This window comes from Chenopodium quinoa, unplaced genomic scaffold (assembly GCF_001683475.1).
Source record: "Chenopodium quinoa cultivar QQ74 unplaced genomic scaffold, ASM168347v1, whole genome shotgun sequence".
Taxonomy (NCBI): Eukaryota; Viridiplantae; Streptophyta; class Magnoliopsida; order Caryophyllales; family Amaranthaceae; genus Chenopodium; species Chenopodium quinoa.
In genome coordinates this window covers 1,114,839-1,138,901 of record NW_018742810.1, presented here as the reverse complement: position 1 = coordinate 1,138,901, position 24,063 = coordinate 1,114,839, and the positions used below count along the sequence as shown (strand labels likewise).

At 35.5% G+C, this 24,063-nt stretch overlaps 3 protein-coding genes across 8 annotated transcripts; 1 reads left to right on the top strand and 2 right to left on the bottom strand.

Moving 5' to 3' along the window:
- Positions 1 to 1,138: 1,138 nt before the first annotated feature.
- Positions 1,139 to 7,248, bottom strand: LOC110725225 (mitochondrial inner membrane protein OXA1-like). The gene is made up of 3 exons (XM_021904714.1): positions 6,406 to 7,248; positions 2,935 to 3,042; positions 1,139 to 2,323 (listed from the first exon to the last, which is right to left on the bottom strand). Exons 1-2 carry the CDS (start codon positions 6,966 to 6,968, stop codon positions 3,030 to 3,032), a joined length of 576 nt encoding a protein of 191 aa, XP_021760406.1. The 5' UTR covers positions 6,969 to 7,248; the 3' UTR covers positions 1,139 to 2,323; positions 2,935 to 3,029.
- Positions 3,453 to 21,003, top strand: LOC110725226. Of its 6 annotated transcripts, none has more exons than XR_002512144.1 (9): positions 3,453 to 3,913; positions 14,562 to 14,674; positions 14,900 to 15,198; positions 17,245 to 17,325; positions 17,810 to 18,090; positions 18,181 to 19,043; positions 19,133 to 19,439; positions 19,858 to 20,566; positions 20,678 to 21,003. XR_002512144.1 is itself a non-coding variant. In XM_021904715.1 (4 exons), the coding sequence occupies exons 2-4, from the start codon at positions 19,431 to 19,433 to the stop codon at positions 20,737 to 20,739; spliced, it is 345 nt and encodes a 114-aa protein (XP_021760407.1). In that variant the 5' UTR covers positions 17,514 to 19,043; positions 19,133 to 19,430; the 3' UTR covers positions 20,740 to 21,003. The 6 variants fall into 6 exon arrangements, 1 of the variants encoding a protein (XP_021760407.1); XR_002512146.1 differs by having other exon boundaries at positions 17,810 to 19,043; positions 19,133 to 19,180; positions 19,312 to 19,439; XR_002512143.1 differs by having other exon boundaries at positions 17,810 to 19,043; positions 19,858 to 20,165; positions 20,293 to 20,566.
- LOC110725227 (mitochondrial inner membrane protein OXA1-like) lies at positions 9,854 to 14,079 on the bottom strand. The gene is made up of 9 exons (XM_021904716.1): positions 13,929 to 14,079; positions 13,001 to 13,497; positions 12,268 to 12,358; positions 11,645 to 11,692; positions 11,429 to 11,487; positions 11,210 to 11,285; positions 10,987 to 11,118; positions 10,715 to 10,822; positions 9,854 to 10,176 (listed from the first exon to the last, which is right to left on the bottom strand). The coding sequence occupies exons 2-9, from the start codon at positions 13,495 to 13,497 to the stop codon at positions 10,102 to 10,104; spliced, it is 1,086 nt and encodes a 361-aa protein (XP_021760408.1). The 5' UTR covers positions 13,929 to 14,079; the 3' UTR covers positions 9,854 to 10,101.
- Positions 21,004 to 24,063: the final 3,060 nt, after the last annotated feature.

Sequence of the window (24,063 nt, the reverse complement as noted above, 5' to 3'; positions counted from 1 at the left end):
TTTATCATTCCTCACTCCTCCAATGGTCCCCACTCCCTCTCATGCCACTTTACTTTTCAATAAAATAATAACCTTATATACCCTACTAACATCTTATTTTATTAAATTACCTAAAACTCTACGCAATCTCACCTCTAGCCTATAAAAAAAACGGAGGGAGTACTAGTTACTAGAGTTAGCGGTTTTATCCTAAAATCGTCACTGATTTTAACGATTTTAGGGTAAAGTTTTTCAATTTTGTCCCCAAATCACAATTGCTTATCCTTGAGAATAACTTGTAAGTAGAAGAGCTACTCTTTCGCTAACCAATGTTTTTGAAAGTATAAATTTCCACATGCTCAGAGTTCAAAGAAGTGATAAATTATTACTTTGTAATAAGGATAAATAAATATTTAATATTGAAAAATGATGTACATAACCCTTAAAACTACATATAAGCATTAAATACACATTAGAAAATCGTATAAATTTAAGAAATTATAAAAATATAAACATTAATTACACTGATTTACGTGTGATTTTGTCATGAATTTCTAATTTTATACCATTTTCAAGAGTGTATGTAATGCTTAAGCTTAGGACTACATATAACATTACCCTTAAATATTTTCAGAGAATATAAATTATACAGTAATTGTTCAAACACTATTTGTAAGAGTCCAAATTTTTAAAAGAAGAATGAATAGGTATTAATATGGACTTCATAATTGTCATTTAAAACTCAAGTTATTATTGTTTCAATAAAAAAAAAATAAAAAAAATAAAAAAAAATTAAAAGTTATTTAGAGTTCTGATATTTTGTCATTTAGAGGGAGTAGTTTAAGCATGCTAAGTTGTCAGCCACTCAGCCCTTACTTGGTGTTTGTGTTGTGTATTGTGGTTAGCTTTTGTAAAATACTCACTTTGTTCTTAATATTGTCCCACCGAAATCTTAACAGATTAAGAAATGGAATTTAACAATGTACTCTATATTATTTAAAACACGTCTAGAAAATGCAAGCTTATATTGCTAACTACTGTAACACCAAACCAATCAAAAACAAGTAGAAAAAACTAGGCCAAAAAGATGGGGAAGAAGAAGAAAGCATATGCACATAATTCATATGAAGTACAAGTAAATGATTAGAACGAAGGATAATGGAATATCTTTAATATAGCAAATATACATACTTCATTTTCATGACATCGTGTTAGAGCAAGGATCCGATTCATGCTGTAATCTCGATAATATTATACAATAGATTGGAGCCTTTTAGTAGGTACACAGTTTACATGCGCATTTCTACCTTCCCTTATAGAATACGGCTTCAATTACATACGTTCACTTGAATGGATTCCCATAACACATTGCGTGTGAGGTCTTCTATTACATCTGTCTGACCTTATCGTCTAACATACTCCCTCTAAATGACAAAATATCATAACTCTAAATAACTGCAATGAGAAATGTGTTCCTGAGGCCTTATAACTTGAATCTGAGGAAGACTCGGATTGGGACTGTGAGGTGGATGTATGAGGAGAAGATTTAGGGGCGGGCGCTATTGGAAGATCCAAGAACTTTCTCGCTTCTGAGCGCTTAATAGCTGCAGGAAAGAAAAAGTATCACAATGTGGACATTCACAGCTGTGATTCATTAATGAGGTAATATTTTCTGCAACCAGCAGACAAATAAATTGTTTTTAGAAAAGGGACAGCAAGGTTTCTGACCCTGCCCAATTCTTGTCAAAGGGCCTAGCCCGACCATGACCAGCTTTATTAAACCACTTTGAAATTTCTAACCAATGCATACAATTCTATAGAAGTTTCTATAGTTCTTAAGGCTAAAGTGGACACCAGAACAAGGTTCTAATGATGCTGCTGTGAGCCTTCAGCGAATAGAATCCACGTACAAAATGCATACGAGGAACAAACTTCAGTAACTCTTATTTCTATTTGTTTCCCTAATTGATAGGAAAGATAATTCAAATAAACATATATAATACTAGGAGCAAGATTTTCAGGCAGATTGGACTTCAAACACAAAACCAAATTGTGGCCATTTCGGTGGTAATTCCATCTAGAAGGTAAGAATACTAGTTTTGTACTCTGGCTCAACTTATCGGGTGTTCATGGATTGTGGATGGCTGAGATTTGTGGCAAAAAGACTGATAAAAAGCTATGAAGCAATAGTAGATAATAATGGGCAGAGATGCTTGCTTAAAAGCCATCATTCAATTATGTATAGGATTATTATACTAGATTTAACAAGTTAAAGGGTCAAAGACTCACCTGCTCCACATGACAATGCAAACAGCCTGGAGGTTATCAAATAACAGAAGAATGCCTGCAATAATATTGTCATCCTCAATATTAGGGAATTAAATCAGAAATTCATACACAAGGGAGCACAGGTATGCATTTAGAGAAATCAATATGCGAACCCGAACTTCAATCACTGAATCACATAACGTGGGGTTTTACATCAGAATAATGCTAGCCGCATTGGAAATGGGAAGGGACTGGTAGACAGGGACTGCCTTAAAAGATTTCTTGACAGTATCTTTGCACAATTCTTGCAAGCATTCGAGAAGCTATTATAGTGATGGATTTTACTCCAAATAGAGCTCCACACTTGATTTCATGCTTGGGTTCAATTCGTGCAACAAGCCGATGGCTTTCCTGTATGTTCTTTTCTAATCTTTGTTCTCTTTTGTCTTTTTAAGAACCCTTGGCTAATTTAGGCTTCACCATTAGAAAAAGCATATACAAAGTACAGCCAATGAGCCAACAATAAGTGGGGTAACCTGGTGGCGTGGAGGAGCATGTCAAACACTGATCTCAGTCATATGAAATGAGATGAAACAACTATGATTAACTATTTTTACTTATTTCTCTACAAAACTTTGTACAAGTCTTATTAACATTTAATGAAGGCCATCGAAAATAGTGAAATACCTTAGAAAAATCCATTGTAAGGGGCACTACAAGAATAACAAAGTCCCTTGAGTATCTCTTAAAGTCACCTGCTGACGGATGTCCTTTCAAGCTTCTCAGCGTGTTGCACTAATGAAATTGTAGTAAGCAATGATTAAGTGAGTTAAAATAACAATGAAATATTAGTATTCCCCCCTCTCAAAAACCAAAATAACAAGTACTTCCTCGTTTCTTTTTAGATGACACATTTAATCTAGGCACACACTTTAAGGAGAGGAGAGAGAATGTATAAGCAAGTGGGTAGACCATGTGTTTAACTGATTTTTAATCAAGTTTGTAGTGGGGTTAACTAAAAAATATTCCAAAAAAGAATACGCATCAACTAAGAAAACAAGAGGTAGTAGAAGATAAGAGGAGCAACAGCAAGAGATGCTCAGCAGTGCATAGCAATACCTCACCTCCAAGTGGGCAAAGGATAATAGTGCTGTCAGAACTGGACAAATATACAAACTATCTGTAGTAGTAAGATCAGTGAACCAGAAAGCTCCACCATTTTTAAATGATGGAACCTTGTCAACCATGTTTGAGATCTGATACGTCATCAAAGAAGTTTGAGATAAAAATTAGAATAAATGCTATTTGAATCAAAAGAGCAAGATGCATACAAGTTAAAATTATGAAATCTTACAGCAAAGAAAAAGCTTATGGAAATAGAACCCCGAATCAGAATTAATTTCGGGAAAACTTCAATTCTGTCATCATTCCAAAAACATGTAGATCAGATGCTAACCCAGCCAACACAATAAGATTTGCTTGTGCAAATTAGGGAATCTTTTAAATCTCATGGATAGCAACTCTAAAAAAATTACTTACTCATTACGGAAAACATTTATTTCCTTTAGAATTTCGGATTTGGAATCCTTACCCTATACATAAATCAGGATAGCAATATGAGTTTCCATTGCATGCATCATATAAAGACACAAGCATGAATCTTTTGGTAACCTGCCTTCCAATATCTCATTTCAGATGATATATCTAATCTAATAGACAATTAGTTAGTGGTACAATATAAGGGATGTTCATACCAAATGCCACTTCTGTTTCAGCTCCTCCCAACGTAGCAACTGCGCAGGAATGAATATACATTGAATTGGCATACTAGCATCACGACTAGAATATAATTCATCACTTTGGTTTAAGCCAATCACAATAACACAAGTAACTAAGTAAGAGAAGCTTAATGTGTTGACATGATCACGATAATGATAGCACACATGACGGCATCAGACCATCATGCAAAAGTAAGAGATGGATCACAAAGTGGCCTAAGAACACGACATCTTACTCCCTACATTTCCTTATAATCCAGAAACCAAAAAAGGGTAGCAGAGGAAGTACAATGATAACTAAGAATGGGTGACTTACTTTCAACCCATTTTATTTAACATCATAAAATAAACAGCGTAAAACTGTAAATGATGAGATTCAACAAGGTAGGTTATGTCTGTCCGACTGTCCTTGCATCAAGCTAAAAACATTAAGAAAAAAGGATCAAATTCATTGGAATACAAATTGATAAAAAGTGCTAAACAGAGGAATATAATATTTTCCCAGAAAAGTTTGCACCGCCATACAGTACTCTTTGTTAATAACACATTAACAAAGCATAACCTTTAGACAGATGGTGAAAGTTATGGTGGCAATGTAAATCTAAAGCAGTTAGCTATTTTACTAATAACAGAAGAAAACAGGGGGGGGGGGGGGGGTTGTAATGGACTGAAAATCTGACTTGTATTTCTGATTTAATAAGGTTAATTAATAAAGATGAAAGCTTGATAAATTTGAATGATAATGGCTGAAAGCTTACAAAGGTAGTAGGTTTAGCCTACAACTCTCCTATTAGCAACTTGAGGTTGCCACTCTCTATTTCCAATAACCCAATCCATGCCTGCCTTTACCTTTCCCCCCTCTATCTATTTATAATAAAGCTAAGTACTATAAACCTAATAATACTGAACTTCCCAAATTACCCCTGCTAACATTAGTCTATTACGGGGTGGGGGGGGGGGGGTGATATGAAAATTATTCAAATATCCACGCACAGAGATTCACATTAAGTTTATATAAGCAGCTTTCAGTTGCTTGATGTGAAAAGGCTGAGATGCTCTTCCATTTCATAAAGTTTGTACAGTCTCCATAATCGCATAGCATAAACTCTTGACAGCTTTTGAAATTGTATAATGGCAATGATAATCCAAAAGAAGTAGCTATTATACTGATAAGAAACGGGGGGATAAAAAGGGACAATCACTCGAAATTACAAGCACATAGACTCACCTTACGTTTATAAGCAGCTCTTAACTGATTTATTGCAAAAGGCAGGACTGCTCCCTCAATCATTAAAGTTGTTATAGCAATAGCTGCCCACCTGAGAGGTAAAGAAAGATAATGTTTGATACTCCCTATCAAGGAAAATATCTAAAAAAAAAAACAAAACTCATAATACGGTGAGGCCTCAAAACATGCAAACCAAATTACAGGCTTTAACAGTCTATTACCTAAGTTTTCAGATCATAATTAATTGGCCATCTTATACTCCCTCTGTTTTTTTTTTTTTTTTTTTTTACATCTTAATCCCATACTCCATATTAGTTATACCTTTCCACTCACTCTCTCTTACTTGATCCACATTTTTCTTACACCTACCTGCCTTTATCTTTCTTAGTATATTCACTTTTCTTACACCCACTCAACTCTCCTTGAAACATGAGTCCATAGCAAATGGGTACATCAAAAGAAAACGGAGTGAGTATTAATTTTGTATTGCTTCCGGATCAAAGGCTCAAACTTCATCCTCCCCCCCCCCAACGCACACCCACAGAGAGAGGAAAAATGCAGCAAAAATATCCTTTATAGTTGCACACAAACGGAAATGAAATCAGTAGGATAACCTCTTATTAAAATATCAAAGAAATCCTCAATTAAAACTATTCTCCACCCAAAAGAAAAGAATGTGCCCATTTCAGGTTCTTGACCCCCTTGATATTCTGGACATGATTACATAGCCTGATTCACTAGTCAAAGATATCTTCTCTCTAGCCCACCCGAAAACACGGAAGTTCCAATCTCAACACCTTGTTATATTGCACTAGAATGCAAATACTTCGTGACCTTAAGCTATATTATCACATACTTCGTAGTTTTGTTACTAGTATTTCAAAAGCACTAAGCGCTTGAAATGGAAATTATATCACTAAATCAAAGTAAACAGACAGACTGCCCCTGTCATCCCCGTCAATAAACAAATTGTTAATATAATAAACCGAAAGACTGATCTTTTAGGGTGGTTTAAATGTTTAATCTTATAATAGACTTCAAACACAAAGAGCTGTTAAGGTCAACAAAATAAGAAAAATATTAGAGATGAAAATAAAATAGCCGGCCTTACAAAAATATATATTAATAAAAGTATAAAACAAGAAGATATACCAATTCAATCCAGTCAATGTCTGCACAGCATCAATCAAGTACTGCAGTGCAGCAACTGGGAAGGCAGAATCAGCAGCTGCGATAGCTACCTCATTAATGGCAGGAACTTGTGAGGACACTACTTCAACATTTTCACTAGTTAAAATGCTAATATTGTTGTCACCATGATGTTGAGGATGTTGAGCATTATCAAATCCTTCACCAGCTACGCTTGAAATCTTTCTAGATAACAACGGTACAACACTATCAGGTAATATGACAGCAGGGAACCATTTATTCCATCCAAAATGCGCTCTAAAACCCCCATTACCACCAATGTTGCCTCCATTATGAATGTGTGACAAAACATTATTACTAATTCCACATCCAAGTTGACTGAGTGCGCTTGGATATGGTGATCGGGAGTTCTCATCACTTTTATTACCGCGAGGAACAATGTGGCTCAATGACGGGTGATAACATCTTTGGAAAAGGTTGCCTTGTTTAGTTAACATTCGTCGACAAGCCATCTGAAAATGTAGCAAGGAGTGATTAGATAATGTAACAGACGCAATACATTCCATAAGAAAACTTGCAGCAAACCAATCTCTGGAGTCTAAGATTGCACTTCCAACAACACCCTTTTAAAGCTTATTCGCGAAAAAAAATTACGTTTTACAATTCTAACATACAATCAAACAAGTTTGATAGATTCACTACTAAATTACAATTAAGCACAGCTTCAAAAAAAAAAAAAAAAATACAATTAAGCACTAAATCGTCTTCTCAAAAAACAAAAATCAATCACTTCCCACAAGAAATTCCAGCCATTCCACCACAAAAATAGGCAAAATTACAGTTAAAAAACGGCTGAACTACCAAATTAGTACTAAAATATCAACTTTTTCATATTGTAATACAAATAATTTCAGAAACATATTTAATACGTAGTACATACATATAGCAAAAGATAAAAATATAACTGAATTTTTATACACCAAAACTCCTAATATAACATACAATTTTTTTGTCCGTACAAAAACATAAACCCTAAATTCCCATATACTTGGAAACTGGAACACAAAATCAATCATAGTGAGTACAGATTACTTACAGCAAAAAAAGTGGAAGCAGAATTTGATGAGCTCAAAAGATAGAAGCAGAATTTGGTTAATTTTTTGCACTCTTTCAATCTTCATTGGCTGATTTAAAGGTCGATAACATGGGAGGTGTACGTGAAGTAACCAAATGCAGAAATGTTAAAAACAACATTTGAAAAAGTGTACAGAAAGTATTCTGTTTCTGTTATTCTTTTTGGATTTTTAACCAAAAAAGTGTAGTAAGTTATATTAGATTACTATTTTGTAAAGTAGAGTTGGACAATGTTTTATATCCTGTTTTTTATATAAAAAAAAAAAAAAAAAAACAAATGTGTAAAACGTACAGAGATTGCTCAACTAAAATCCTTGATTATAGGAAATGCTACTGCCCAACGGATGCAACGCTCAAGGCTCCACTTTTATAGGATTTGTAGCTATCCTTTTCTCCTATAGAATAGCTTCTGTTGTTCTTATCTTCTACCATTGTACTCCTATTTATACTTACTTGCGTACATTAGTCAGTGAATAACAACAATAATAAAGCCTTTATCTCTCTTATACACTTGGTGCTAATTTTTGAAGATTTCAATTCACCAAACGGAACCACGTGAGGGCAGCAGGGTTGGATACGGATTCCCCGTCAATGGTGATTGAGGCGGAAGGAGTTGTGTTTTCCAGGCAACATAATTTGTTGGGGTAAGCTTAATGCAGTTTTGGACGTGGATTAGGGTCATGGGCTTGCTTGGTTCATCAAGGTTGGGAATCATGGCTTCTACTGCCATTGTTGCGGAACCGAGAAAAGAAAAATAAGGAAGATGAGGGTACTTAGCAATTAAAAAATTAAGAATTTAAAAAAAAAAAAAAAAAAATATTTACACTAAGTCAGCGTTTTTTGTGTAATTTTTTTTTCATATTTTAAAATAAAAAATTACAAAATTTAAAAAAAAAGTTAGATAGCGTTTTACATATTGATTTTGTTTTTTAAACCAAGGGTATAAAACGTTGTTCGAGCCTTGAGTTTGGTAAATAATTTGACCACGAGTCTACTTTACAAAATTATTTTCTAATAAAACTTACTTTGGAAAATGATCCAAAGTATTCTGTTATTCTTTTAGTCCTCGAGTGGTGTAGAAAATGACTAAGAATAAGACGAGGTGTCAATGTGGGTTATTGGCTTGACTCTAGTTAGGATTCGATTTATGGTAGGTCTACTTGGATTGGGTTAGTTTTTAATACTGTAATATTTTATTTTATTTTTGGACAATCTTTCATGGCTACATAGGGAAAACCTCAACTTGTTCACTTTAATCTAATAAGATGATAGGCAACAAAATAACTCACTCGTTTTACATGAAACCAATATACGAGTATATATATATATATAATAATTTCAGTCAATTTTCCAAAATCTTAACATATGTTTTATTTTTATTTTTCATAAAATGACCTATAACTACCTATTCTAGTATTCTATATTGTGGTGAAAAAAAAATTTACCTATTCCATGAACATTTCCAATATCTTTTTTGGAAGCCCCAATATCAACAATTGTTTTTTGTCGCAAAGAATTAACTCGTGCATTAGCATACTAAAAGAAAAGTGTATATAAACAAAACAGTTCCAAATTGAACTAGCAAATCAAATTCAGTTTCCAACTAAACATGATGATCATCTATAAGTCTAATCTTCTTATATGCATAGTATGCACGGTAACTTCATACAATTATCATGATACTGATACATGTAACACGAATTAATCCGTACATTGGCACGAGATATATCATTTGAAGAAAAACAATCTTAGATATTGGAGCGTAAAGTTATTGAGTGCAGTCAATATTAAAATTAACAGGAGGGGAATCAATATTAGCTCCACACTCAGTAGGCAACTGATGAACTTTAGTAGGATCATAAGTGGTATCATCTAATCCTTGCTTAAGGTACTCACAAATCTCCGCCACAGCTGATCGGCCCTTGGCTAACCCGGCCACGTTGTGCACCCCATTGCAGCAAGCCTCTTCGGGAATGGACGATTCATCCCTTATGAAATCCGCGCAGGGTGACAGTTCTGTTATTATGGCTCTGCATTTGGTTGACAGTCTTTGAAAGAATGCAGGATTTGAAGAGTAGTATTGTGGCAGATGTTGCAGGGAAATTATGATAAAATTCACAATGTGAAACATTTGCAACTCTTAATGAGAAAAGTGAAATCTTGCAGAACAGTCCACAGCTAGCTTGCCAGATGCTGTTTCTAGAAAAGGGATTATAAAAAAGTTTTCGAAGATAAAATTACTTCAAGAATTCCTACCAAAGCAAACAATTTTCCAGAATTCTCTATAGAGCTTTAAGGCTATAGTGGATACAAACACTGCAATGAACTTCTAGTTGGTAATGATAAACCAAAGGCTATCTCTTGTCAATGAACATACAAGCGCTTAATTTTGTTATTTGTCAGAAAAGCACCTCGATATGCATTACGGGATATGGATGACTGAGACTCATGGTAAAAGGACTGCCATACTACTGAACACGCAAAGTTGAAAGAAACTGAGAAAAATCATATTTTGTTCACCACTGTAGATACTAATTCTACATAATAGCCCAGAAAACCAACAAATTAAACGGTCAAATATTCACCTAATCCATATGACATTGAAAACAGGTTGGAGGTTATCCAATAACAAAAGAGTGCCTGCAATAAAAATAAATAAAGAAATAAATAAAATTGGCTTTCTCAGCATTAGAAATCAAACCAGGCATACATCCAAAAAGCTGCACATTTATGAATTGGTAGACATCAATAAGCTAAATGAATGCGTACAACACGGAATCATTACGTGAGAATAATGCTAGCCTCATTGGAGAAACTAGAAAGTTAAAGGGGCACAGTAGAATAATTACTCCTCCACTCTTATTTATGTGCTTGTGAGGTTGTAATCTGTTCAAGCCTTTCAACAAGTCTGGCTTTTATTTTTTACCGTTTATTTCTTCGTTTCATTTTATCCGCTTTGAGAGAGAGAGAGAGAGAGAGAGAGAGAGAGAGAGAGAGAGAGAGAGGGGGAGAGCGAGAGAGGGAGGGAGAGAGAGAGGGAGAGAAAGGGGGGGGGGGGGGAATGGGGTTCAAACATAGCACTGATATCACAGAAATCCATTTATTAGAACTGACAAGAAACTAATAGGATAAACCCGTTTTTTCTGCAACTTTTGTGAACCTGGAAATGTTGGCATACCTTAGGAAAACCCATTGTAAATGGCACTGCAAGAATAGCAAAGATCCTTGAGACCTTCTTCATTTTATCAGAGTTAGGATTACCTTCAAAGCCTTCTTGCATGTTGTACTAAGGTTAGTGAAACAGCAATAAAATGTTAGTAACAGCACCCTCCTCTTCTCCCTCAGAAAGGACAATAAAAAGAGACAACAACTTTGACAGAGAATTAGAAACAGAAGAAGATAAGGAATGCAACGGCAAGAGGTGCTCAGAAGCACATCGAAACTCCTCACCTCTACAAGGACCAAGAATGATAGTGATGCTAGAACTGGAAAAATAAACAAACTATCTGGAGTAGTGAGATCTGTGAACCAGAGCGCTCCACCAGATTTCATTGATGGAACCTTCTCAACCATGTTTGAGATCTGATACATAAATACAGAGTTTTGAGACGATAATTAGAGTAATACTATTAAAATCAAAAGATTAGAGATGCTAACAGGAATAAAATCTTACAGCTAAGAAAAAGCTGACGAAGATTGGGCCTTGAATTAGAAGTCCTTTCGACGGAGTGAGAGGGCTAACTCCATATCTGTCGGCATTCCGCAACGAAGAAAATTAGACACTAACATGTGTCCAGCATTTTCAGCCAACGCAAAAGACTAACTTATGCAAATTAGTGGATCTCTCGGATAGTGAGATGTCCAGGATAGTGGTCTACAAGAAATTACTTACTGTTTTAGCAAAGCATTCATTTCCTTTTGGCCTTCAGCAACAGCAACAGGATCCATACCCTGAAAAATATAAATCAGGATAAATAGTTAACACCCATCAAACAACTAATATGAAATGAAAAAAGGCATAAACATGAATATTGGTAAGCCTCAAAAATTTTATCTAAGATTAAATAAACCTAACCTAATACGTGAACAACAGGTGGGAAGTTCATACCGAAGCTTGCACCGTCTGTTTTATCTCCTCCAACCGTGATCTTATCAACTACACAGGATTGAATTGCATCAAAATGGCATACTAGTAACAAGGTTAGAATATATAAACTACAAATCAAACACAGAGCAAGTTGACATGAAAACAGTAAGGATTGCATGCATCAGACCAACAACATTACCTCTTTTTTAGTACATTTAGCAGCTGCAACAAGCCAACAACTAAACCCCCCCCCCCCCCCATCACCATCACCACCACGCACACACACATACAACTAAAAAAATAAAAGGGAAACAAACAGCAGTAGAAGTATAAAAAATAATTGTGAAATGGCGACTTGCAAACAATGTCAATTACATAACTTCACTTTTTTTTATTTTTTTATTATTAGACATTACAATCAAACAGATCACACTAAGATAAGAAATACAGTTGTACAAAACAGAATTTTTTTTGTTTTTTAAAAAAAAAATGAAAAATCAACAGCGGGTCAGCGGTAACAAATAACAATGATATCCAAAAAATTTAAAATCTTCCTACAGAAGCTTGTGCTGTATTATCAACGATTAAATAACATAAATTCTGGACAGCTTAATGAATGTCATAATTCAAGCACAAAGACTCACATTGAGTTTATAAGTAGCTTTGAGTTGACTGATGAGTAAAGGCAATGTTGCTCCTCGAATTAAAATAGTAGTTACAGCAATAGCTGCCCACCTGGAATATAAAGAGAGTCAAAATATGAAATCCATGACAAAATTGGACTAAAATACAACGAATTTGATAATATGGTAAGGCCTCACAACGACCAATCTAGATCACATATTACTTACTAGAATTTAAGCCTTTAAGGATTTCTCATCCAATCCTTCTTTGTCAGATATTTTTTATGCTTCCGCCTTTCATATATTTTCTATTGCTTCCAAACCAAAGGTTCAGACTTCATAACCCCAACCCCTCAACAAAACACCTTTTGAGTTCTAATCATAAAAGAAAGAAAAACACTAGCATAACCTAATAAAAAAAAGTCAAGAGATATCCTCTATTCAGATTATTGTCCAGCAATAAGAATAGAAGATTCTATCTCAATACAATTGCCAAAGATATCCTCCTTCCACTCCAGCCCTCTGCCAAAAAAAAAGGCAAGTTCCTATCTCAATTCCTTGCCCACTTTTAGATATGCATGAGCATATATTGACATTATTCAAAAGGATCTCTCTTTCCATGCTAGCTCTCCACCGTAAAAAATGGAACTTTCCATCTCACCACCTTTCCCTCTTTACTCCAATCTCACCACAGATAAAAGTCAAGGAACCGATTTAACAGAAACTAAAATAATAAAACAAAAGGAGGGTATACCAATTTAATCCAGTAAATGAATGAACAGCATCAATCAAGTGTTGAAGTGCAGCAACTGGGAAGGCAGAATCAGCAGCTGCAACAGCCACCTCATTAACGGCAGGAGTTGCTGAAGAAACTGCTTCCACAGTTTTATCGGTAAAAATGTGGGCAATGTCACCAAGATTGTCAACTTTGTCAGAGCCTTCTCCAGTTGCACTTGACATATATCTAGACAATGACGGTCCAACCCCTGCTGCTGCTGCTGGGAAAAGGAAGGCAGGCAAACTTTTATTCTGCCCACAAAGTGATCCGAAACCCCCATTACCACCAATGCTGTTTCTAGTATGAATCTGTGACATAACAATATCGCTAATTCCATATCCAGGTTGACTTAGACACGGCGATTGGAAATTTCTCATCGCTTCATGACCATGATGAACAATGTGGCTCAACAAAGGGTGGTACCATCTCCGCAAGAGAGTGTCTTGTTTAGTTAACATCTGACGGCAAGCCATCTGAATATTTAGAGGATATATTAGATAAGGTAACCCAACACAAGACAAATACAACACCCAAAACCCGACTTTTGGTATAATTGTTCAAAGAAAGAGCTGCAATTCACAATACATACATAATGAAAGCAATCAAGCAACCAATCATCTTAACTACACTACCAAAATAGACAGCGTAAAATACTGAAAAACAACACAAACCCTAATTTACTACATGAATGAAAGCACACAGGACACAACTAAGCAATTAAATTAAACAGCAGTTGAAGTGACTAACTCAGTACAATCACTATTAATGCAATTCGTATTATCATAAACCTAATTGCTAACTTGAAAATGCAATTTGGAAATACAGATATAACTTGAGCATGACAAAAATCAAAGAATGATGATAAATAATTTAAGAAAGAACAAAAGTGTAGTTACAGACTTACAGCAAAGAATAACCTCAATGAAGCTAAACAATGGGGAATGATCAAAACCCTAGCATCAAACAATAATCACTTCCGACATTGCTGACGGGAATCGCTAGAATTAGAACCGAGCAAGTGTAGCTGATGAATTCATTCGTTTGCTGAGGGTTTACAAGGGTATATGAATTATCACTGTAATCAATGTGTGATAGATAATGGTGTTATTTCTGTTTTTTGACATCAATTTTGAGAATTGAATGTTCAAGTATTTTTCTTTATCTATTACTATCTTAGAGTTGGCCTGGGAGTATTTATCCTTACGTGCTTGATCAGCTCTTAATTCCAACCTCATTCATTGTCTATATTTCAGGTTGCAAATCGAGAACTGAGTCTACTGAGAGCACAACTAAAGCCCCCCATCTTTGCAGGTATTCTTCTGAATGACTTGATACTGTCTGTAGTTCTCGATGACTTTCTCCTCCTTAATTTTAGGGTTTTAATTACAAATTTGTTCAAATTTGTTCGATTTTGTTGTTTAATTGGGGTTTTTGTTTTTGTTTAATTTGTTCAAATTTGTTAGATTTTATGTGATTACATGTGTTATGTTTTTTTCCCCTGTGATAAGGTCTGATACATTCTTTTGACCTTGTTCAGCCTATGCTCCAAGGATTGGGGAAGCAGAATCCGCAACTGATGCAGCTCATTCAGGCGCACCAGGCTGGCTTTCTTCACCTGATTAATGAACCTGTTGAAGGAGAAGGGACAGGGTATTGATTCTTCACTTCTATCATTTTCTTTTAATTTGAAAATACATGGTTATTAATGAACTGGTTAACTCCATCTATAAATGTTTTACTTTCAAATTCATTCATAAACTCTATTCTTCTATTTGATCTGTATAGTTTAATAAGTCCATGATTTTATGGAATTAATATATCTCTTTCTATTTTTTTGGGTTTAATTTTGTTGGGTTTTGCTTGCTTGGTTTGTAGGTGGAGATTGTGAAGAATTTTTGGGTTGATAGGGAGGTGAACCGGGCTAGGTTTATGCCGCAGAAGCCAACCCTTGTTGCGGCGAAGACGAGTGGTTTAGAGGTTTATGTGTTTGATGTTGCGAAACAGAGTGGGTGAATTTGTGTGACCATGATTTGAGGTTGAGAGGTCATGAGAAGGAAGGTTATGGGTTGCCATGGAATCCATTAAAAGAGGGTTATTTGTTGAGTGGGTCTTATGATCGTAAGATATGTTTGTGGGATGTGTCTACTATGCCCCAAAGTAAAGTTCTTGATAAGGTACTTTTTTTCTTCTCCTTCTTTCTTTAGCTACATTTGATTGTTTGTTTTTTGTGATGATTGTTAGAAGTTTGAAAGCTAATAATATCAGTTTTTGAATCCAATGTTAGGCGCTAAAGAGGTTCATGCTTTGATGGAGAAGTTATCTAAGTTTTTTTTTTTTTTTTTTTTTTTTTTTTTTTTTTTTTTTTTTTTTTTTTTTTTTTTGGAGTCTCACATCCTGCCCTTTTCACTTGTTCTTTCCAATATTCCTCCATTTGCTTTGTTTTCCTTTTCTTTTCTTTCCATTTCAATTAAATAGCATTGAGGCTGCTGATATTGTGGACACTAGATAGGAGTTAGAAATGGTCTAATTAAATAGCATGAGTACATATGTGATTCTGGGAGTATGCATTATGCAACTGTGTATTCTGCATAATATGTTATGGATTAAAGAAATAGGTATATAGATGCTTTAAAGCTAGGTTGTTGGCATGGGGAACTCTACTTGCTACTGGGTTGCTTAGTTGATCACAATTTTTGCTTGCATATCAGTAAGAAGGTGGCTCCTAGCAATAAGGTATTGTTACATTAAACTGAGTATCATAGAATTCTGCATATCAGTAAGAAATACAGATGGAGGTCATTCTTATATGAGTCATTGCTAAGATTAGTTGATCTTAATTGGAGCTTTTTCACTGTATTGGGTGAAATTGTAATAAACAATATATGCATGGTTGTGATTTTCTGAAGAGTAGTTAGCGGCTTAGTGCTACAGTCCAGTTTGTTTCAGTCTGTTTCCTTTGGTTAAAATTCATTCAGATTGCAGAACTGAAATTGCTAGAATGTACATTACTCTAGAGTGTGTTTTGTGCATGATTTGTGGTGTGATTTTGAGGTTCTTTGTATTTTGTTGGTTGTTAATTTGCAGCTAAAAAGGGTAATTCAGAGGTTGTTAATGATTCCCTGAGGTCTTCTGAGGAAAGAGCTGAGTTGGGATAGTTTCTGATGAATCTGAGAAGTTTTCTGGTAAACCAGAGAATATTTTGGGATAAGGGGGTAGTTTCTGGTGTTGAGAATGAGGAGAATAGAGTCAGTAATAATAATGAGTGGTGTATTGAAGTTGGTGAAAATATTGGGAGTGTTTCTAAGAGAGAAATTAGTTTGAGGGAAGCTGATAATGGAACTTAAGATGAAATGGGTAATAGCAATTTGGAACCTAAAGTAGATAGATTTGAGACACAAGATGAGAATGCAAGTGGGTTGAGGAGAATTAGCCGGGTATTTGAGCGTCAAGTAAGCGATGTAGGGGCCGGGGAGCGAATTGGGAGGACTAGACGAGATTATTTCGAAGGGGGAGATTATTGCAGTTTGATAGAGTGCTTCTTATAAAGGTAATGGACTTGGGAGTGTGTATCGATCTGGGAGGAGAATTGTTAATGTATGGTAAAGGAATGCTCTCGATATAGTGATAATTCATGGGGATGTTTTGTCCTAGAACTGTATTTCTAGTCAGTCTTTGAGAACTTGATCCAGGAAAATGCGAGGATTATTTAAATGAGAAAAACGCATTTCTTTTTTCGAATATTTACAGTGGTCATCGCGTTTTCTAGGTGAGTTTATTTTAGGGTTTTTTGGGTTTTCTGGAATTTGGTTTTCGTTTGTATGGGTTTGTTTGATTTGTGTTCGATTTTGCTTAATTTCTGTTCGTTTTTTGGGGTCACCGTGAGCCCTTTAAAAACGCATTTCTTTGTTCGAAAATTTACGGTGGTCATCGCGTTTTCTATGTGAGTTTGTTTTTTAGGGTTTTTTGTTTTTTCTGGAATTTGGTGTTTGATTTTCGTTTGAGTTTGTATGGGTTTGCTTGATTTGGGTTCGATTTTGCTTGATCTGTGTTCGTTTTTTGGGATTTTTTCTGGGATTTTGTGATACTGATTGGCGTATTGGTGATGAGCTCAAGATGATTTATCACTTTTGATAGTCTCTTGAGCTTAATGAGCAATTTGGGCTATTTTATATTTGGTCTTTATTTGGCTAATTTTGTGGTTTTTGATTGATGAGTTGCAGAAAAGTAGCGATGATAAAATCTAGCAAAAATACAAGATACGCGAAGACTAGAGAATGAATTTAATGCTTACGAATTTTTTGGTAAGAATTAGTCAAGGATTTAATAAGTATCTTCTCAAATTATTATTGCTAGAAATGTAAGATTGTTGGATCATTGAAGACTGGAGAGTGATCATATAATTTGACGTATGATTAGATCCTACTCATTCAGGATTAGTATGTTAATTCTACTGCATGTTGATACTATGTTTGCAAATTATTCCATTTATATAGGATACATATTTAGGATACATTCCATTTATATAGGATACATTTGCATCTGGCTGATCAATTCTTATAGGATACATTTGCATCTGGCTGAAATTTAGTTCGTTGTGTTTGAGTGTAAAATAAGCGATGTAGGGGCCGGGGAGCGAATTGGGAGGACTAGACGAGATTATTTCGAAGGGGGGTGACTTTAAAATGCTGTTTTCTGGGTGTATTTCCTTTGTTTTTTGTGGGTGGTTTGTTCTGGTTTGCTGCTTCTCTTATTTTCTTCTCCATCATCTCTTATTTGCTACTGTAGACATTTCGCAGCCTGACGGTAGCTTTCGCACCAGGAGAAGGCTAGCAGATTGTGCAGCCCTTGTTGAGGAATGCTGGTCAGTTTCTATTTATTTATTTCTTTATTTATTGTCACAGTTGTCGTATAATTAATTAATAATGCTAACAAGTTGATTAGATTGTATTACAAACAAAGGTTGTGTTTGTGATAGATTGAACTACCCCCCTGGTCTGACATTGTTAAGACTGACGTGCTCAAGGAACCTGCCCCTTATGACCCCAAGGAACTCCCAGATGATTGCGGTCGGTGCTTCATTTACCTTGCTGAATTTGATTGTTAAAAATCGGTTTCTTATAATTAGTTAAGTATTGTTCTGTTTGAAATGAATGCAGGAGCTTAACATGGCTAAGGATAGGGTAAGAATAACTGCCAATATGACTTCATGAACGAAATCCCATGTTATTTTTTGTATTGGATAATGATTTTGAATGACTGAATTGTTTTGTTGGGTTTTCAGCTGAAAACCCTGCAGCATGATGAGTTTGTCTCAAAGGATGCCATGTTTAAAGCTTTGATTCTTGAGATGAAGGTCCATTGTTTGTCATGTATCCTGTTGTCACTTGATATTTACTTTTTATGGTTTTGGTCGCTTATTTGTTTGTTGAAATTGGTTAAAATTGTAGGGTTCTTGATGTTGCTTGAAGATCTATGACATATTGGTGGAAATTTTGAGTACAAATTATATTTTAATGGTTGCATAAAGTTTGGGCTTTTCTTGTCTCTAATAAAGAATTATGATATAAGCGATCTTTCTTGTCTCTAATAAAGAATTATGATATGAGCGATCGTTAAATTTTCACATGAATACAAGTGAGAAACATAAAAATTATGGTTTTTTTTTTATACCTAATTAGATCGTACAGTAATTGTTATGATTATAGTTGTGATTGTTGCTTAAATCCTTGTAATTCTGATTCTGATTTCTTGGGAGAAAAATAAATCAGCAGATGAGAGTTTATTGGGTTAGTTCATAAAGCAAGGCAATTACCGCATATTTTCTGTTTCAGCAGTTGTTTTTTTAGTGACACGTATATATGCATATATGAGATTATATTCAGTGTTTTGATTGACGTTTGTTTTATTGATGTGATTTTTGATTGTGGGTGTTTTTTGTAAGGTGGATGAGAATATTTGCAAGTTTGCAAAGAATAGTCTTACTCCATCTCAGATTGGTGTGGGTTTTTGTTGAAGTTTGGTAAGTTTTGGGTTGGTTTTAGTTTGGGCTATGGTGTTTGGGCAATTGTGTGCTGATTGAGTCTTTCGGAATTTTGGTTCTAATTTCAGGGCTTTTGTTGATCGGTTGATTGATCGGCTGAACTGTGGTTGATCCTGGTACGAGCGGTCGATCGTGTGCTGCTTGGGTCTTTCAGAATTTTGGTTCTAATTGCAGGGCTTTCATGCTATTGATTTAGCTGAATTTGTGTGATTACTGGGTTTTGATTTTGTTTGTTTATGGTCTTTAGGCTTATGGTTAGCGGGATGTTCGGTGTATGAATGGCATGGTTTTGCTGGTATTATACAGGACTGCTGGGTGAAGATCGGGTTTATCTCGCTGGTGTTCGGCTGTGCGGGTTTGTGTTCTATGTCAGAGGTAATCACACGCAAGGCATTGTGAATTCTAACTTTACATGATTATGATAGTCTCAATGTGGGAAATAGTAGATAAGAGGTAATAAAGTAGTACAAGTATACGTCTCAGCTCTCAAATTCTTTGCCTTTTTTTTAGGTATTGTGAATTCCAACTTTACTTGATTACGAAAGTAAGATATATTCGTTAATCTTTTGGATTTTGATTTTCACGATTATAAGAAAAGATTTGATTTTGATTATCTGTCATTCTTTCCTGTATGATGATTGAAGTTTCAAAAGTGATGTAATGTTGTTGAGCTTCCAAAAATTTGGCATGTTTTGAGGGATAAATTTCGTTTTTGTTGGGAGTATTGATCATGGCTTATATTTCCAAATCATTGATGCATAACTGCAATTGCATCTTGCATGTATGATAATAGAATCTTCATGAGTGATGTTGGGCTTCCTGGCATTTGCATGTTATGAGGGACGAATTTCATTTCTATTGGGGGTATTGCTTGGCTTCTGTTATTGACCCCAAATGCTCGAGTTAGCTGATATGCCGAGGAATCACCGGATGATTTGCTTCTAGTCTGAGGAGGTTGTTTCAAGTTAGCTTATATGAACCCATGATTGCAGTATTGTTTTGTTGTCCTAGGGCAGCAAGGGCAGTTGTATTTGCCGCAGTTTCCGAGGGTATGCCTTTGGTGTTTTGTGGTTGCACTGTCTTTCATTGTTCCATATCAAGGTGAATGAGATTTTGAATGTAATTGTGACTTGTATTTTCTTATGTATCTTCTTCGAGTCATTTGTTGTTCCCTGGCTTATTTTGATGTTTGGTTGTCTAAAGATGGTGTTTTTTTTGTTGTGTGAAGGTGATGTGCTCTCAAGAACATCTTCAAGTGGCACTCATCATGCTGGTGTTTTGGAGGGTTGGTTTGGAGATCACTGGTGGAATGGCCAGATTGCTTCCGGTACCAATGTGGTCTAGGAAGGAAAATGATGAGCGAGTTGTACAGTTTAAAAGAAGAAAACTCCTTTTTCCATCTGAATTATCCACTGAGATTGACGACCGACCTAAATGTTCTCTCTGTTCACAGCAAGGATCTACGCCAGCTTTAATTTATATTGCTTGTGAAATCTGTGGAGGTGAAATGCTTATATTTTGTTGAATCTTTGTAAAGTTATTATCTGAATAGCCTGGCTGTGTGTTTAACTTTGGAGTGTGTTGATGTTAAAATGATTTTTTTTCCTCTGCAGATTGGTTTCATGGGGATGCATTTGGACTTGACCAAGAAAAAATTGAGTCTCTGAAGTGCTGAAGGAGTGATGAAATAGTGTCCTCGAAGGAAACCAGTATAAGCTGATCATTACACCACTAACAGGGCAACAGGACAACAGTTCTGCACCTGTTCTGAATGGGATAGACATAGATATCCTAAAAGTAGCTTAAGGGTAGATCATTCTTGTACCTTGGTATTTGTTTATAGCCGGAATTACATGAAAGCAGAGGCTGCAGTTTCTTGTTGTCAACTGATTATAGCAGTGGGGGCATGAATACCTCCTTGATTTTATGATAGATTGAAAGAGCCTATATTGCATGCAATCTGTGTGTATCCAAAATATGGCCCGAATTGAAATACGGTCCGATCTGAAAATTCAGATATACGGCCCAATCTGAAATACGGTCCGATTTGAAATACGGTCTGATCTAAAATACGGGCCAATCAGAAATACGGTTTGAATCGAAAATTCAGATATACGGCCCGATCTGAAATATGGTCCGATCAGAAATACGGCCCCATCAAAAATACGGTCCGATCCGAAATACGGTCTGATCAGAAATATGGTTCGATCAAAAATACGGTCCGAACTGAGATAAGGTCCGATTAGAAAGTAGGTGTGAGATTATAAGATGTTTTTGGAAATCTCGGCCATTAATAGATTAGTGCATTGCATAAATATAATCCAACACAATTCTTTAGTTCAAGGACATTCTTTAATATGGTTTGTTCAACAGCTCTGCAACAAAAACTTGGCTCAAACACAATTAATAATAGGAGTTATAAAGAGCACACATATTCAAGGACATGAACTTGCAAAAATACAGTATTTGTTCGTCTTCTTCTATAATGTTGCAAGGTAAGTGGACATTGTAATGCTAGAAGGGAAAAGTATTTGTTGGTATGATCTAATTTTTTAACTTTAGAATATTATGGTTATATTTTGGTGGGTGGCTTTTTTTTTTCTTTTTTTTCAAAGAGATAAAAAATAAATAATAATTTTGTAAAGAAATAATAAAAAAAGGGTGAAGAATCTTTAATACCATTTCCTTTATAGACATCTTTTAATTTTTTTTGTTTGGCCCTAGGTAAGACAGGTAGGTAGTATGATCTCTAGGTACCAGACTTTGTTTTGCCTTTGAAGTTTGAATTGTAATATATACAAGTATCTCTAATATTAATTTTGGGCTAATATCTGATACAGTTAGTGATGGCCATGGGCTGGGTTGGGGAAATTCAACCCGTGTTTGACCCACCAAGGAACCGGGTTGGGCTGGGCTGGGTTGGGCTGGGTTGAATTGGCTGGGGGCTGACCCAGACACGGACCGGTCAAGGTTGAGGTGGGTCAAGGACCGGGTTGGGTTGATGGGTTTCATGGGTTCGTTTGCTGGGTTAAGAACCGGGTTGAGGTGGGTCATGGACCGGGTTGGGTCGGGTTCGTGGGTTGGGCCAGATGGGTTGGGTGGGCTGGGCCGAATGGGTTGGGCTATCCAGGCTGGGTTGGTCTGGGTCCGGATTTGAAAAATACGACCCACGACCCACCTGGCCTATCCCCGGGCTGGGCTGGGTTGGAACCGGGTTGGACTGGGCTGGACCTGGTTGGCCCATAAGCCGAGTGGGTTAGGGTTGGGCTGGGTCGACTCGGCCCAGTCCATCTTTAGATACAATAGCTATTTCAGCTTTTCAAGATGATGTTTATGAGTGATTCTTATATCTTGTTCTTCTATTTGTAGTATATTACTGCAATCAGTCCAGTTATAAGTTAAACTTCTTATAATTTACAGGTTTGTTTGGTGACACTAATAAAGCTTGCTATGCTATATTTCTGTTCTACTACTATGTTGCATAATTTGCACTTGTTATAGATATGCATCGACTTCAATTCAGAACAATCGATGTGCCGGATATACCTCAACAATGAAGGTCCGTTGTCACCTGTTCATGTGGGTCTACAACTCACACTTGTACACCTAACATTGCTTAATCAACTAAAGGCAAAAAGAAGAAAAAAAAGAATAATATGATGTTTTGGAGGCTTACAGTAGCATATTAATGAATGACTCAGTGTAAGAATTTCATATAAACTGTCACTGAGCGACTCAGTTTAGAGATTTAAATGGGACTAATATTTTAAGCAAGAAACTTGATGTTTATCGTGCGTAAGTAGAAATACTAATATGGAAAAAGCGAAAAAAAATATTTCGTAGTTTATTTCATTTTATAAATTGTATAATGTTAATTCCAAGCAAGCAAATCCGTATGTCTTAGAATTTTAGGTAATTCTATTACGATTCTAATATCACAGACTTATACACTTTGAAGTTTGAACGGTTTAAAGTTATAGAGTTTTCTTTTTTCCTTAAAAATTTTCTCAAAACTATGACAAATATTCTACTATCTACTATTAAAACTCCCCCTATAAATCCACATGGCACTTCCTCACTCACCCTCACACCCCAAAATACACAAGTGTCTTCCCTCTAATTTACTCTCCTTGCAATCAACTGACACATATTTACTAATCACTTCATAGAGATCAATGTGACTTCATTTCTTTGATTCATCTCTCTAATTCCCTTCTCCTGTCACCTTCATCTTCCACCCCTTCACCTTCTTTCTTCAATTGCAATTATGTCCAGTCATTTAAATTCCTAATATTTTTGTTGATGCCTCACAAAGTTGAGTGATACAATCTCTACATTATTATTCATATCTTAAAAATGGTCCCGATTGCATTGTTGTCTTGGGAGATTGATAGTTCATGTTGTTAGTTAGCATAATTATTAATATGATTTGATTTCATTAATTTACTCTAATGATTTTGAAGTGATATTGTTCAATTTTATATTCTATAGTTAAAACTATATGCTGACAATGTTTTATATTGTCGATCAACCTGGATTTGTTATTATTACTGTTCAAATCACTTTTTATATGTTGGTAGTCCTTAATTCTTTTTTATCTAAATTGTATACATAATTGTTTTTTAATAATGTTGGTTTGCAGTTAAATAAAAGGGTTCACTTTTATTTTGAAGACTTCTCCTTTTGTTCTTCTTGAGGCCAGGGATGCTATTAAGACTCTTAAAGTTTGTTATTACTCATGCATTGTTAGTTTAATGGCATCATTGGCATGTAAAGTATTGTATATTGATAATTCCCACCCATGTTCATCCTGCGAATGCTAACGTCATATGTTTTTTAGTGTTGGTCAAGCAAGGTTGCAATGTGCAAGTTTCACAACATTTTGATGTGTCCTACAAGATTGCTAACCATTTTCCTAAGGCTACGGGTAAAGAAGGCATATGTACCATATTACACCTATGAAGACTGCATTTTGCTGCATAATCCTTTCAAATGAGAT